The 13,182-nt window shown below is 48.1% G+C and overlaps 1 protein-coding gene across 1 annotated transcript in view; it reads left to right on the forward strand.

Moving 5' to 3' along the window:
• The window catches only part of FAT2 (FAT atypical cadherin 2), a 57,152-nt gene that overhangs the window by 15,576 nt on the left and 28,394 nt on the right, over positions 1-13,182 (forward strand). The window contains exons 3-7 of the mRNA XM_017827989.1: positions 164-478; positions 7,388-7,449; positions 8,280-8,591; positions 9,224-9,434; positions 11,887-12,026. Coding sequence (XP_017683478.1) covers positions 164-478; positions 7,388-7,449; positions 8,280-8,591; positions 9,224-9,434; positions 11,887-12,026 — 1,040 coding nt within the window. The remainder of the gene's footprint in view (positions 1-163; positions 479-7,387; positions 7,450-8,279; positions 8,592-9,223; positions 9,435-11,886; positions 12,027-13,182) is intronic.

Raw genomic sequence — 13,182 nt, forward strand, 5'->3', positions numbered from 1 at the left:
CTCACCTTCCACACAATCTCACAGCCGTACAAGGTTGGTGCCAGAGTTTGTATCTGCAGCAAAGACCAGGAAGCAGACTACAGACACAGACTGTTCTGGCATTAGGGACTGAGTGGTCTGAGTTCCTTAAATCCCTCACAAGCACTCTCTGTCATTCTCCTAGGCACCATACGGACCATAGGATCACTTGACCGAGAAGGAACATCTCACTACTGGCTGACAGTGCTTGCTCTTGACCTGGGAACAATTCCTCTCTCTTCCGTGACTGAAATTTATATTGAAGTCACTGATACCAATGACAACCCACCTCAGATGTCCAGACCTGTCTTCTATGCCTCTGTGATGGAGAATTCCCCACCAAACACATCTGTCCTTCAGCTTGATGCCTTCGATCCAGACTCTAGCTCAGAGGGAAAACTGACTTTTCACATCCTAACTGGAAATCCTCAAGGATTTTTCGCCATTAACCTCATTACAGGTAAGACTGACCCAACTCAGCATTTGTTTTTGAGGTTTCCAAGTGCCCAGAGGATGTTACATATTCAATATAAACAGCCCACACAGCTGCCTTTGTCACACCTTCCTCCTGCAGCAAAAGTCCCAGTCTCCAAATACACTGTGTGGGGAGTCTGAGGATTGAAACTCTCCACCTGAGGGCTGCTATTTGCATCCAGATGGCTCTTAGAATGACACAAATGTGCTACTTTCAAAGCCCTAAACAGAACCAAGCAGTTGCTTTTAATCTTCCCCCTTGTAAACAACTGCCCTGTTGCACAGCCTGAGCCAGGAAACACCCTTCTGGAGGTGACTATCTGCTCCTGAGACAGACCCAGGCAGGATTAACAAAAATGAATCCCACTGCACTTAAAGGCTCCACCCATTCTCCGGAACTATTAATGTAGTGAGTGTAGTAAGACTCTCCTGCCATCTTCCTAGTCCATATCTTTCATCTCAGGATTATTTACCAGATCTTTCAGAGCCATCAAAAACCTGCTGATGTTTTGTGTAAACAGCTTCCTCAAACTATCCCAGCAGAGCTGACATTGGGCCAGTCTGGCAAGGAAAGCTGTGCCGAGCCTTTCACGCCATCAGCTCCTGGGAGAAGAGGGAAGGGAAGGCACAGAGCCTGGGTATGGGAGAGGATTAATTGCATGACTTTGATCTCCTGCAGATGATAAAAGCAGTTCACCTACTGCAGCGGGATAGAAGCCTGCTCTCAGAAAGGAGTTGGATGTGTTGAAAAAGGCTAGAGTGGCACTCAGTCGTGTGTTAACAGTGGTGTAGTGGCTCTCTGGCAGTGCTCTACAGCTGGCTAGGAGGAGTGTGGAAGAAAGAAATTGTGATTCTGAAACGCTGAGATCCTTTCGTTGCAAGAAACTCATAGGGTGTCTTTACATGGCACCATATAGATACACCTGGAACTGTCAGCTAACTGTGAGCACTGCTACACCCAGCTGTAGCTATCTCCAGTGTCAGAAGCTTTTTAGCCAGGTCATGGCACTGTTCTGCATCCAACTTTCTCACATAATCCAAACAGCCATGCACAGCCCCAGGACAGCTTGCACAACACAGGGTTCTGTGGAGAGGTGCCTTCAGAAGCCCTGTTTTATAAAACCACTGCCTTTTCGGTGGGATGTGAGCCAGGAACAGCTATCAGGACACCACGCTGGCTCCCCTCATCAGCTGAGCTCTGGCTTGCACTCCTGCACCCTGCAGGAAATTCAGCCTTCTCTGTGCTGCAGGCAAAGCTTCCACACTGGTGTGAGTGCAGCCCTGCAAAGTCATGCTGTCATGTTCAATGGCAAAATGAGTGACACTGGCAAAATCCGAATGTTTGCTAATGAAATACTTCACCTCTAAGCCAACCCTTTAATTCCCGTCTTAGACAAAAAAAGCCCTCTCAAGTATGAGTCATCTCTTCTTCATCTCTCTCTAGACTCAGGTGATTTGCATGAGAAGAGTGATAGGTTTCTCAGTTCTGTAAGAAACCCATGGGCTGATCTTATCTCTTGGACAGTTGCTGGAGGTCTCTTTAAACCCCAAGCCTGATGAGGATTCAGTTATCCATTGTTTTACTTGCATGTCACCCAAAAGAACAAATAATTACCTGTGGACATTCACATCAACTGAGCATTTTATATCCTTGTGCTTACAATATCTAAGGAGAAATAATCTGCTACTACTGCCAGAAAGAATATTTCAGCCCCTTCAGGGCTGTAGGCAGCTTATAGGAAACCCAGTGGTATTTTCGTTCTGCAGACAAGGGCAGGCTACTCGTGCCATTAAGTAGAATAAAACTATAATTTTTGGTCTTAGCCTGACAGTGCAGCACTGGAAGATGAACTGCTGGTCTTTTAGTGCCTGGTCATCCACATCAGTGCAGGGTTGTATCCAAAAAAGGGTTGTCCCAGTGCAGTGCAAATCGAATGAGTTACATTTGAATGGAAGAGAGAACACATGGCAAGTATCTGAGCACTACAGTGCTACTTGACCACTGATGTTTATTATGGATTTTTAGTTAGGACATGTTCCTTGGTTTTCAAATGCAATAAATGCATCTCTTCTTTCACTACCCAGGGGAAATGATCACAAAAAGACAAGTTCTTGAATGCCAGAGTATGTATGATCCAGATTGCCAATACTCATTCCAAGATCAATCCCAAACTCTATGACAGCAAAAGAGTTTGAGCAGGTAGAGCTGCTTATCTGTGATGAACCTGAATCTCTGTCACTTTTTTAAATGATAAACATTGAAGTTTCAGGGAGAAACAGCAGAGTCTTCTGTTCTTAGTCACATGATTTGAGCAAGGAACAGGATAACCTGACTGTGTCAGGAGTTCCTCCAGCTCCCAGATCAGAAGGAAGGCTCCTACATAGAATCACAGAATGGTTTGTGTTGGAAGGGACCATTAAGTTCCAACCCCGTGCCATGGGCAGGAGACAGTGATTGAGACCTCTGCTTTTTTCCTCTCCCACATTGTCATCAAAGGACAAATTAGTCACATTGGCACTGAATAAGACAGCACAAGAGGGCCAGAGGTCAATCTGGGTCTCTCCTAGACAGGGCACTCCTGGCAGGAGCCCCTTGGCAGACAGAGAGAAGGAGGAGGCGTGTTCTCATCCCCTGTGCTAATAGGCATTAAGGTCCTAATGTACTGCTACAACAGGCATGTCTTCAGCCAGAGTAACCCTGTAGAATAGCCCTGGATGATTATTCAGGGCACAGTGCCACAGTGTTGCAAGTAAACTAATTCTGCTCCTGGAGCACTTGTTCTGTGTTTGATCCGGTATCTTTGCACGGGGGAGGGTTGGCCAGTGGAGACATGACCAGCGAGGCCTCTCGACTTCTCCTCCTGAGGCCTTGCAGGGAGACAGGAATGGCTGTGATAACTGTCCCTCAGCAGCTCTTGGCTCCTCCAGCATCCCCAAACTACCACAGAAGGGCTCTAAGCTCTTCCAGCCCTCAGATCCCTAAAGAGGGTGGAGAAAAAGAGGGAAAATAAATGAAAGGCTAAGGAGAAGAGGGAACAAAACCGTGCACTGAGATGAAAGCTTTCTGCCATGGGCAATGGAATCTCTCCAGCCCAGCCTGGCAGCTGTTGAGGAGCAGTGTTTGTGGGAGACAGAGATAGATAGTACATGGAGAGATGGGCAGATAGCAGGGTTTGGGGTATTCTTTTGCTGGAAAGATTTTCATCTTGTTTTGCAGTCCCTTATATGAAAGGGATTTGAGTCCAAACAGGACAGAGAAGAACTGAGAGGCTGTGGCAGGAAGAGTCAGGTTGAAGCCATTCATCCTGCTGAAAGGCTATTTGGAGAATCCTTTTACTTTGGACTATTTGTCTCCAGCTCTTATCTAGTGCTTGTTCTTCTAGTGTTTCTCCTGCTGTGTCACTGTCCATGGGCTTCCCCAAGATGCCTGTGGTTACCTGTATTTCTCTACATGGAAGGACATCTTGCTCTTTAGGTCTGAGGGATGGTTGCAGTGCTGCACCCCAAATCAACGTACCACAGGCTCCAGCTGAGCATGGAGTAGTGCACAGCAGGTCAGATCAAGAGGGGAGGTGGTAGGAGGAGGAGAAAAAAAGGTCAAATGGAAGCAAGAGTGAGACAAGAAAGAGGATTTCTGGAGAACTTCTTCCCTTCTCAGGCTCTTTTGAAAGCCCCAATGCCTGCAAACCTGATTCTGGCTGTTTTAACTATCTTAGATTTTCCCCCCTGCAGCAAGGGCAGGGGGCCAGCAACCTCCACCCCAGCCCTGCTCTTGCCAGCAGAAGTTATTATTATTTTTTGTTCCCTGACAACAATGCGCTGGTAATTTTGCTGCTCCTGTTCCAACATGACCAGCTTTCCTCTCTCCCCTTTCCAGGTAGCAAGCGGGAGAATTGCAGACAATCCTTTCCCATTGCTGTGTGTAGACAGGCTGCTGGAGCAGAGTTTGTGGCTGCCTATAAGCAAGAAACAGAAGGGACTGTTTCTGGTCCTTTATGTGGATGCAGAGCTTGGCTAATTGGCCAAGTGCAATTAAGACCTTTGATAGTTTTGTTCAGTCTCTGTAAGACTCAGCAGAAACCTTCAGGGCCTCATGCAAGAACACAAATAAGGGACACCCACTCCGTCACAAGTCCCATGGGACAGGCTGGCTGGGGTTTTCCAGCAGGGCAGGGTGCTGATAACTCACACACGTGCACATGCTCATGCAAAACACTCATTAAAACTAAATGTGCACTTCCCACGTCCTTGTAGGGGACAGCAGAAAGAACCAAGGAACTGTTTCCTCAGGCCACAAAAGCTGATGGCTCTTCCCCTTTAATAACAGCTTCCACTTCCATTTTAGCCCTCTGGCCTCACAGGGTGTATAACCAAGTAGCAACAAATAAAAGCAAGCGTTAATTCCAGCAGGCTTCTCTCAAGGACCACGTCCAACCTCTGTCTCAGTGGCCATGGGAACACTGCTGGCAGTTTGTGCATCTGGGCATTGCACAGCACCATGACTCCAAACAGGAATTAGAGTGATTAACTCACAAGAGCTTTGGGATCTCAAGGCACAGTGGTAACTGGCTCCGGAGGGGGAAAGTGGGAGCCGGGTAAGGGACAGAGGGAGTTTACGTGGGGTCAGGAGGAGAAGCCAACTTGTGGCTCAGCAGATGTGAAGCTAAACCAAAAAATTCCATCTGGTGAGACTCCCAGCTGGGATACAGTAGAGGTATGTGATAGAGAACAGAGTCAGCTCTTACTCCCCAGGAGATCTGAGCATCTTCAGTGGTACAGACAGTCAAGAGTCATTAAATTCCAGTTCATCTGCCTTCACTACAGTCCTCCTTCTCCAGGTCTAGAAAGCTCAGCTACGATCTTGTTTTCTTTCAGGTTTTTTCATTAGTTCATGAAAGAATTTCAGGGTGTGGCCAGGCAAATCCAAATAGTCACTTCAGAGTGGTTAAATTCCCCTCCATCAGCTGGCATGCAGTAATCCAGTGCAAACATGGTGTTAGTCTGCTGCAGATGGATTTTGCAATCTGATAGACTAGAAATATTCCCTGTGTGCACACAGGTGTCAGGTGGCTCCTTTGTCAATATCTGTGTGTTGGCTTGTTAGGCCAAAACTGTGAAGCATCCCATAAGGTAGCTGGAGTTTTAGGCTTTGCTCCCCCACCCCAGCCAACCTATTGGCAGTGAGGACAGGAGTATCAGAGATCCCGGGAACTGCTGCTGCAATTCCTTCTTCAGGCCCCCATTTCCATGAATTCTGCTGCTAATGGAGCCCTACAGCCTTTCAAAAACCTGGGAGAGGTTCAAAAGCTTCTTAGCCAGTGGGTTCTTAGACCACTTCTGAGTCCTCTTCACCTGCCAAGGTGTTGAAAGGATGATTAGGAGAAGAAAAAAACCCTATGACATATAAGCAAACAGAGTTTTTCAAGCCATCTTGTTATAATCCATTAAGGAGTGTTGATTTATGATTGTAAAGGCATCAAGTAAATGTTTAGCACAGTGGCTGGTGCCAAATGTGAATAATCCCGGAGAACAAGTGGAAACCGTGAACAGCAGTCTTCTTCCAAGCAGCTGCTCCCTGCTCCCTCCTTCAGCTGCCTGGTGTTTCCTGCAGCCATTTGAAATTTTCTCCTGCCTGTCACGCTCAAACAGACAGACCCCAAAGTCTGCTACAGCTGAAAACAGTACTATTGATTAAAACTTGCTGGCTTTGGACCAGAAATGAGAGTGGAGGTGGGTTCGTGGAGCTCAGATTAACAAGTCTTTCAGGACTCACAAGTGCATGTGCTCACACCACTGCACGTGCACACTGCCTCCCATGCAGAGCATTTCCCAGGGTAGCATGAGCCTGTGTCACTGCCTGCAGTGGTCACAAATATTCACCCTGCCTTTCGTTTGTGTGAGGAAGAAGAACTTCCCCTCGTGAGGAATAAACACCATGGTAAGAGAGACCGCTGGGAGCAGGAGATGTGGAGAATGGACAAAAACACTCACAGGTGTCAGACTTGGTGACTGTCAGAAAGTCATACGTTATGTGTGCAGTTTCCATCGTTGGTAAAGCAGTTGTGAAAATGGTCTAGAGCTGCTTTTCCCCAAAGGTGAAGAGTCAAGTGCTCAGTAAGGACCATTATCAAACAAGAGGTGAAAACAGAAGCCTCAGCTCCGTCCTTTCCATACTTGCATCTATTCAGCTTAGTCACTGACAGGCCAAAACCAGTCAGTTACAATGATTTTGTTTCAACGCTAGTTTATTATAGCCACAGTTCCTCCCTCCTGCATCCATCCTATTCCCTGTGGTTAAACTACTGTGTATTTTTCAGAAATCCCTCAAATATTGCAGTTGTTAGAGGATTCATCCTGTCTCTCAGCATGGCTTAAATAATACACCAACATTATTATTGACTGTGTACCTTATGTTTAGCCTGAATGCATTTGTTCTGTCAGTGGAATAGAGGGTATTTCCCAAGGCAGAAGACAAACTTTTGTCAAAACACTGTAAATTAAAAAGAGCAAGGTTCAGCACAGGGAAAATAGGAGTCGAGACTTGTTAAGAGGCCAGACTTGTGCCAGCACATGCAGAATGTTTCTTACTTAGAGGCATAAGAAAAGTTTTGTTTTCATGGTCCTGCTGCCTTTCTCAACTAATGCCTTGCCAACCCTCAGCTGATGCAGGCATCTGGTAGGTGTTCCCCCTCCTCCATGGTCTCTGTGATCAGAGAGCAACACCTGCACAAAGGAAGGGGACAGCTTTACCTCTGGGGGTCTTTCTCCTCTGATCACAAAGGGAACCTGAAACAGGACAGGTGGGCAGGCTGATTTTGGGCACTCAGGGATCTGATCAGCCCTGGCTTTTCTTGCATGCTGAGTCTTGGAGCTCAAAGGGTTTCTTTCTTGGCAGGTTTGATTTCTACAACTTCACAGCAGCTGGATCGAGAATACAAGGCTGAACATATCCTAGAGGTGGGTAATGATGATTGTAATTAGCTTTATTTACCTACAAGTGTATTAAGTCCTCAAAGAGCTTTCCTTGCAAGTTGGAGCACAGAGAAAGAATCTCATCCCATCAGCTCCCAACTGCTGGGAAACTTAATTAAATGGTGTGTGTTGCCCTAAGAGACAGCTGCAGCAGTATTGTGGGGTTTATTATTTACTTGCTGAAGACTGGAGCAAGAGTCCTATTCTGGAAGCTGTGGGAATGCAGGAAGAGGACTGGAACTGTCCTCTAGCAGGATGGATAGTAAGTTATGGGGGAAAGAGCAAGCCAGAGAAATCCACCCTCATTTATCTCATTGTATCAGACATTGCTGTGTAGCTTTGGTCACTGGCCCCTATCCTCAGCTGCTCTATGTGTGTTCCCATTAGAAGAATCTGGAGGTGTTTCAGTCTGTCAGAGTGATGGAGGACAATACATTTCTCTCTGCAATACAACGTGCTGGGAGTGTGCACAGGCACAGCAGAGTGAGGATGGGTGATAACTTGCCAAGCCATGGCAATACAAACATTTTCAGCTTTATGATCCCTAATGACCAACCTGACCCACTGCCTGGAGCAGCTGCAGGCAGGAGTCCTGCAAACTTATCTCCCTGTGCATGGACAAGCCCTGCACAGTGCCAGCTACACCCACCAGGTTTTACCCTGCAGAGAGGAGCAAAGCCTCTGAAAACGTTGGGGTACAAATGCAGATCCACACAAAACCCCTAGCTGAGTTATTGCCCATCAGGATGAAGGCTGGCTCATATCCTAGGTCACATCAGGGAGCTCTGTCACCTACTCCCTTTGCTTACTGACAGGTGGCTGTTTCTGACAATGGAGAGCCAGCCCTGAAATCCACCAGCAGAGTCGTGATACAAGTCCTGGATGCCAACGACAGTCCTCCCAGTTTCCCCCAGAAGCTCTTCATGGTGCAGCTCCCTGAGAGAGAGGCCTCAGAGACACCACTGCCAGTCTACAGGCTTATTGCTTCGGACCGTGACCAGGGCCAGAACAGCCAGATCACCTACACCATCGAGGAGGAGGAGGAGGGGGTATTCACCATCAACCCCACAACCGGCACAGTCTTCTCCAGGAAAGCTTTTCCTGCCTCTGAATACAACATACTCACGGTGAGAGGGGAGGGAAACAGAGAGATGGTGGGAAGAGATGGGTAGAGAGGGGAAGAGAGAAAAGGGTGCAGAAACAGAAGATATAAAAGAGCAAAAGAGAGAGAGAAAATGCAGCAGTGGGAAGAGAGCTTGAATGAGGCAAATGGGTTGCAGGGAGAGAAACTGGAAGGGAATGATGGGAAATGCAGAAGGTAGGAAGCTATTAAAAATGGTAAATAAATTTAAAATTCACTGTACAACTAGAGTCCAACTCTCAGAGATGAATCCATGATCCCATATGGATGTGGACCCAAACCTAAACATTCTTTGGGTTTCATCATGTCTCTTGACTGTCTGATCAGGCCATGGGGCTTGAAGGTTAAAAGCTCTCCCACAGTCTGCAGGTCCTTGCAACAAGGCTTGTCATCCAGGTCTCTGCTGTGCATAGAGCTTGGCGGATTTACTTGATGGTCGAGAGGAATTTGGTTTGCATGGCTCTACCTTGGAAGCAGCCAGAGCACAGACCACTGGCTCAGGAATTGTTTTGTGGGATTTTGGGCGCACTCGGACCTGAAACTCCTGGTGGGTGGGAGAAGAAGCTTCCCATGGGCTAAACCAGCCTTCTCCCTGACTGTATGTGCATTTCCTGGCAGGTCAAGGCAACAGACGGCGGCAGCCCCCCGCTCTCCTCCCACGTGCGGCTTCACATCAGCTGGGTCACCCGGCCCGGCCCTTCCTCCGAGCCACTGGCTTTTGATGAACCCCATTTTAACTTTGCCGTGATGGAAACAGATCCTGTAAACCATATGGTGGGAGTGATCAGCATTGAAATGGGCCCCAGCCAAGTGTGGTTTAATATCACAGGTGAGACGCAGGAATTCCAGCGGGGCAGCGGTGTCTGGGAGCGTTTGCCCCAGCTCCCCTGGCTTTCAGCACTCGCATGCCTGAGCTAATGACGTTGTTTGGTTTAGGTGTAGGTGAGCTACAGGGAAAGCTTTCTCACAGGCACCAAAATGCTTAAACAGCCGTGGACAAAGCTGCTCGTCCAAGGGCTCCGGTGCCAAGTGGAATTACTTATCATGCGTTTTTAATGACATTCTGGAACTTGCCAGTGTTTGAGGTGTTCTCTGATGTCGTGTGAGAGGCAGGGCCTGCCAGTCCCAGCTCCTTCTGGGAATCAAGTGGCGCTGTTGGTTTTGCTGAAACTGCCTGCGAGGATCCAGTGTCTGGCTGGGTGTTGCAGACAACTCCTGTCTCTCCCTCCATGCTGAATCTTGAGCAGGGAGCAGAGAGGGAAGAATTCCTCAAAGACCTGGTCCGCCCTAACTGGTGGGTCTCTCCCTTCTACCTCACCACATCCCAGGGATGACTTAGAAATGAAACGTGAAGCTCCAGGGCCTCCTCTGAGACACACAATGGCAGAGGGGACGTGGGCTGTCACCCCAGGGGACTCACCACACAGTGTGTGAGCAGAACTGGTCCTACCAATGAGGGCCAATTGCGCTCACGTAATTTGGTGTTTTGAAGTGGTGCCCCAATCTGCCTTGCACAGCCTTTCCCTGGCACTGCCTGCAGGGCCTGCCCTCGTCAGACAAAGCCTTAATTGTGTTTGAAGTGAAATAGTTTTTCCCGTTACTGTGTTAGGCCAGGGATAATGGTGTATAAATACAATTAAGCAACAAGAGATACAGTGCTACAGGGAGCAGACAATATCAGTGAAAAGTTTATCTGACATTAGTAGTGTCTGCTTGGGTTTGCAGAATTAACGGTATATTCCTCTCAGTGCTCTCCCATTGTTTGCTGGCTAAGTGCTGGAGTGTAGCTTGACCTCATCTTTGTCAGTTCCTAGTGCACCAAGTGCTACTCAAGGCTCTCTTGGTTTCTGTTCTGTTGGGAAGGGACAGGGTTTCATTTTCCCTGCTAGGAAAGGAAAAGCATCATAGTACCTGGCAACCTACTGGGTGATGCAGAGGTCCAGGAGCCCTCAGCATCTCATTCAAAATCTCACCTTTCCCAGTCCACAAAGACTCTTGTCACTGGGATTGATGGTCTGCAAAACTCTGACAAAGCAGCATCTTTCTTCATCTCTTTCCTTTCCTGGGCTGCTGCTTTCCATCTGGCACCGTGCACGGGGAGCTCTTCTCTCTTTTCTCAGGGAAAGGCATCTATGAGTCTCTCTTCCTCTGTCTCTGCTGCTTCCTGTCTCCTTCCCAGCAGGAAAGCAGTGGTCCAGATGGCTAGTGACCACTGCATTCTTCCAGCAAGGGAAGATATGTAATTTAACAACCAGCGAAGATTTTGCCAGCTGGTAAGAGAATAAAGCAGAATCCAGAGCATCCACTAGCCAGGAAGAGAGAAGACCTGGGATAACTGTCAGAAAACTTTGAGCCTCTCTATATCTCAGAACTGAGTAGCAATGTTTCACATGCAATAGAGGCCTAACAGGCCGCCAGCAAGTGAGGCATGAGAAAGGAGCTGCCATGCCAGGGCTGAACAGCAGTAGGGTGAGGGACAGCCTTCTGCTGCTGAGCTGCTCAGGCCTGCAGTTCCCAGCACTGCACAGCCATCTGGGTTGGAGGCACCAGGCTCTGCTCACCCTGGAAGCACCGTCTGCCTCCCCAACTGTTCCAGTATTGGGCTTCTTGAGGGAGCTCACAGGCTCCCAACCACGGTGATGAAGACCATCACTGACATGCCCACAGTGTGACCATGAATTGGAAGCCAGTGAGAGCACTGTCCTGCCCAGCAGGTCCCTGATCCATGCTAGGCCAGTGATGCTGCATAGCTGGAGACCTTGTGCAAATAAATCAATGCTCAAATGTGCCTGTTGCCAATCTAGCCAGGACATCATATGCATAAGTGCATCCTTTCCTCTTCTCTCCTCCTCATTTTTTCTGATTCCGCTCACCTTACATTTCTACTCCTTTGTCACCATCTGTGACAACCTCTTTGTCCAGCTTCTCCTTGTCCTCACTGTCTCCTGTGTCCATCTATCACATGTTGTATTGAGTTTCTAGATTTGGGAGAAACCTCACCTATAGCAATGTCCTCAGTCTAGCCATGGCCAAAGAGGTACAGCGAGAGTGAGTGCCTGCACAGCCCCCTTCAAGGCATATTGCCTGGTGTTCACTTATTTGTGGCTGGGCATGAGCTCCTTGTGGGATTTGTGTATGATGTCTGGAAGGAATATCCTTGTCCTTTAGGTCTCCAGGCAGCTCCTGGAATCTCTTCCCCTTCAGAGGCTGCCAGCACCGGCAGCTTGCTCTGACTTTTAACTGCCCTCCTCTTTCCCTTTTTCATCTCTCCCTTATCTCAGGTGGTGATGATGACATGGATTTTGACATTGAAAAGAGTACAGGCAGCATGGTCATTGCAAGACCCCTTGATGCAAGGAAGAAGTCAAGCTATAACCTGACAGTAGAAGTCACTGATGGGTCCAATACGATCAAAACCCAGGTAATGTTTTTTTTCTTTGTTAAACACCCCACTGAGAGGGAGTACGTGCCAAAGGGAATCTTTTCTGAGTCTGATGAGCTCTGGATGAGGTGCCAGGCACAAGAATCTCCTTACACTGTGATTTTACATTACACAGTGACCCAAGTCTTTCCTAATACCAAGTTAAGACTGTTTTTATGTTCTTGGAAACACAGCTGGTCTAGGAAAGCCTGGGTCTTTCCTGTCGACCACAGCCAGCACACGAGGACACATCTACACCACCAGCCAAGCTGGAGTGGCAGTTCACACACTCAGACCTCAACTTGCTCTCAGCTGCTCAGTCTGAACTGCAACAAGTCCGGGACAATATGTTAAGTCATAAGGGAAATGTGTACACAGTTAGATCAGGATTGGGTCCATGGTCCCATGTCAAGGGGTGTTCCTGGGACTTGTGAGCCAAAGTAAGGGCAGCACAAATGCATTTGCAAGAGGTGAGGTCAGGCCCAGGAGGTGAGTGGGGCAACTGCAGAGATGCCGTGTGCTTTAAGTTGCCACAGAGGAAGGAAGTGCTGGTGAAAGGAGGCACTTTTCTCTCAGCAATGTCCCTGAGCCCCAGTTAAAATTATGAGATTTGCCCATTTTTACCTGCCCTGAGGAGGGGTGTTCAGGGCTTGATCTTCCACCAACCGTTCTCTCCACACATAAGAAGCAGCCAGAATTCCAGCCCTCACTGCACAGGAAGACCTAGAATGTGAGTCACCTGTCAGTGAGGCTTATCATGGGACATTCACTTCGGGGGATGATGAGTGAGGAACACTGTCATTCCTGTGAAATGCAATGCTAATGGATGGCCACTTATCTCGACTATCTTCAGGTATTGCTCCAAATAAACAAACAGAGCCCCACCTTGCCTGGTGTGCATTCCCTGCCACCTTGCATCTCATCCCTACGTTTATTTTGGCACTCAAGGCCACTAGCAGATGTCAAGAAACCTGCTCATGCAAAACCCCAATGGCATGCTCAGGTTTGCTACAGGAAGCAAATTATTACACTTGGTTGGGACTTCCTAAGATGCAGGGACCACATCAGTAGGGGGGTCAGGACCGCCAGGGTAGGAGACTAAACAGAAGAACCTGTGACTTTGCAGGCAGGATTCAGGCAGCTATTCACAAGGGGG

This window comes from Lepidothrix coronata, unplaced genomic scaffold (assembly GCF_001604755.1).
Source record: "Lepidothrix coronata isolate B3197 unplaced genomic scaffold, Lepidothrix_coronata-1.0 Scaffold144, whole genome shotgun sequence".
Taxonomy (NCBI): domain Eukaryota; kingdom Metazoa; phylum Chordata; class Aves; order Passeriformes; family Pipridae; genus Lepidothrix; species Lepidothrix coronata.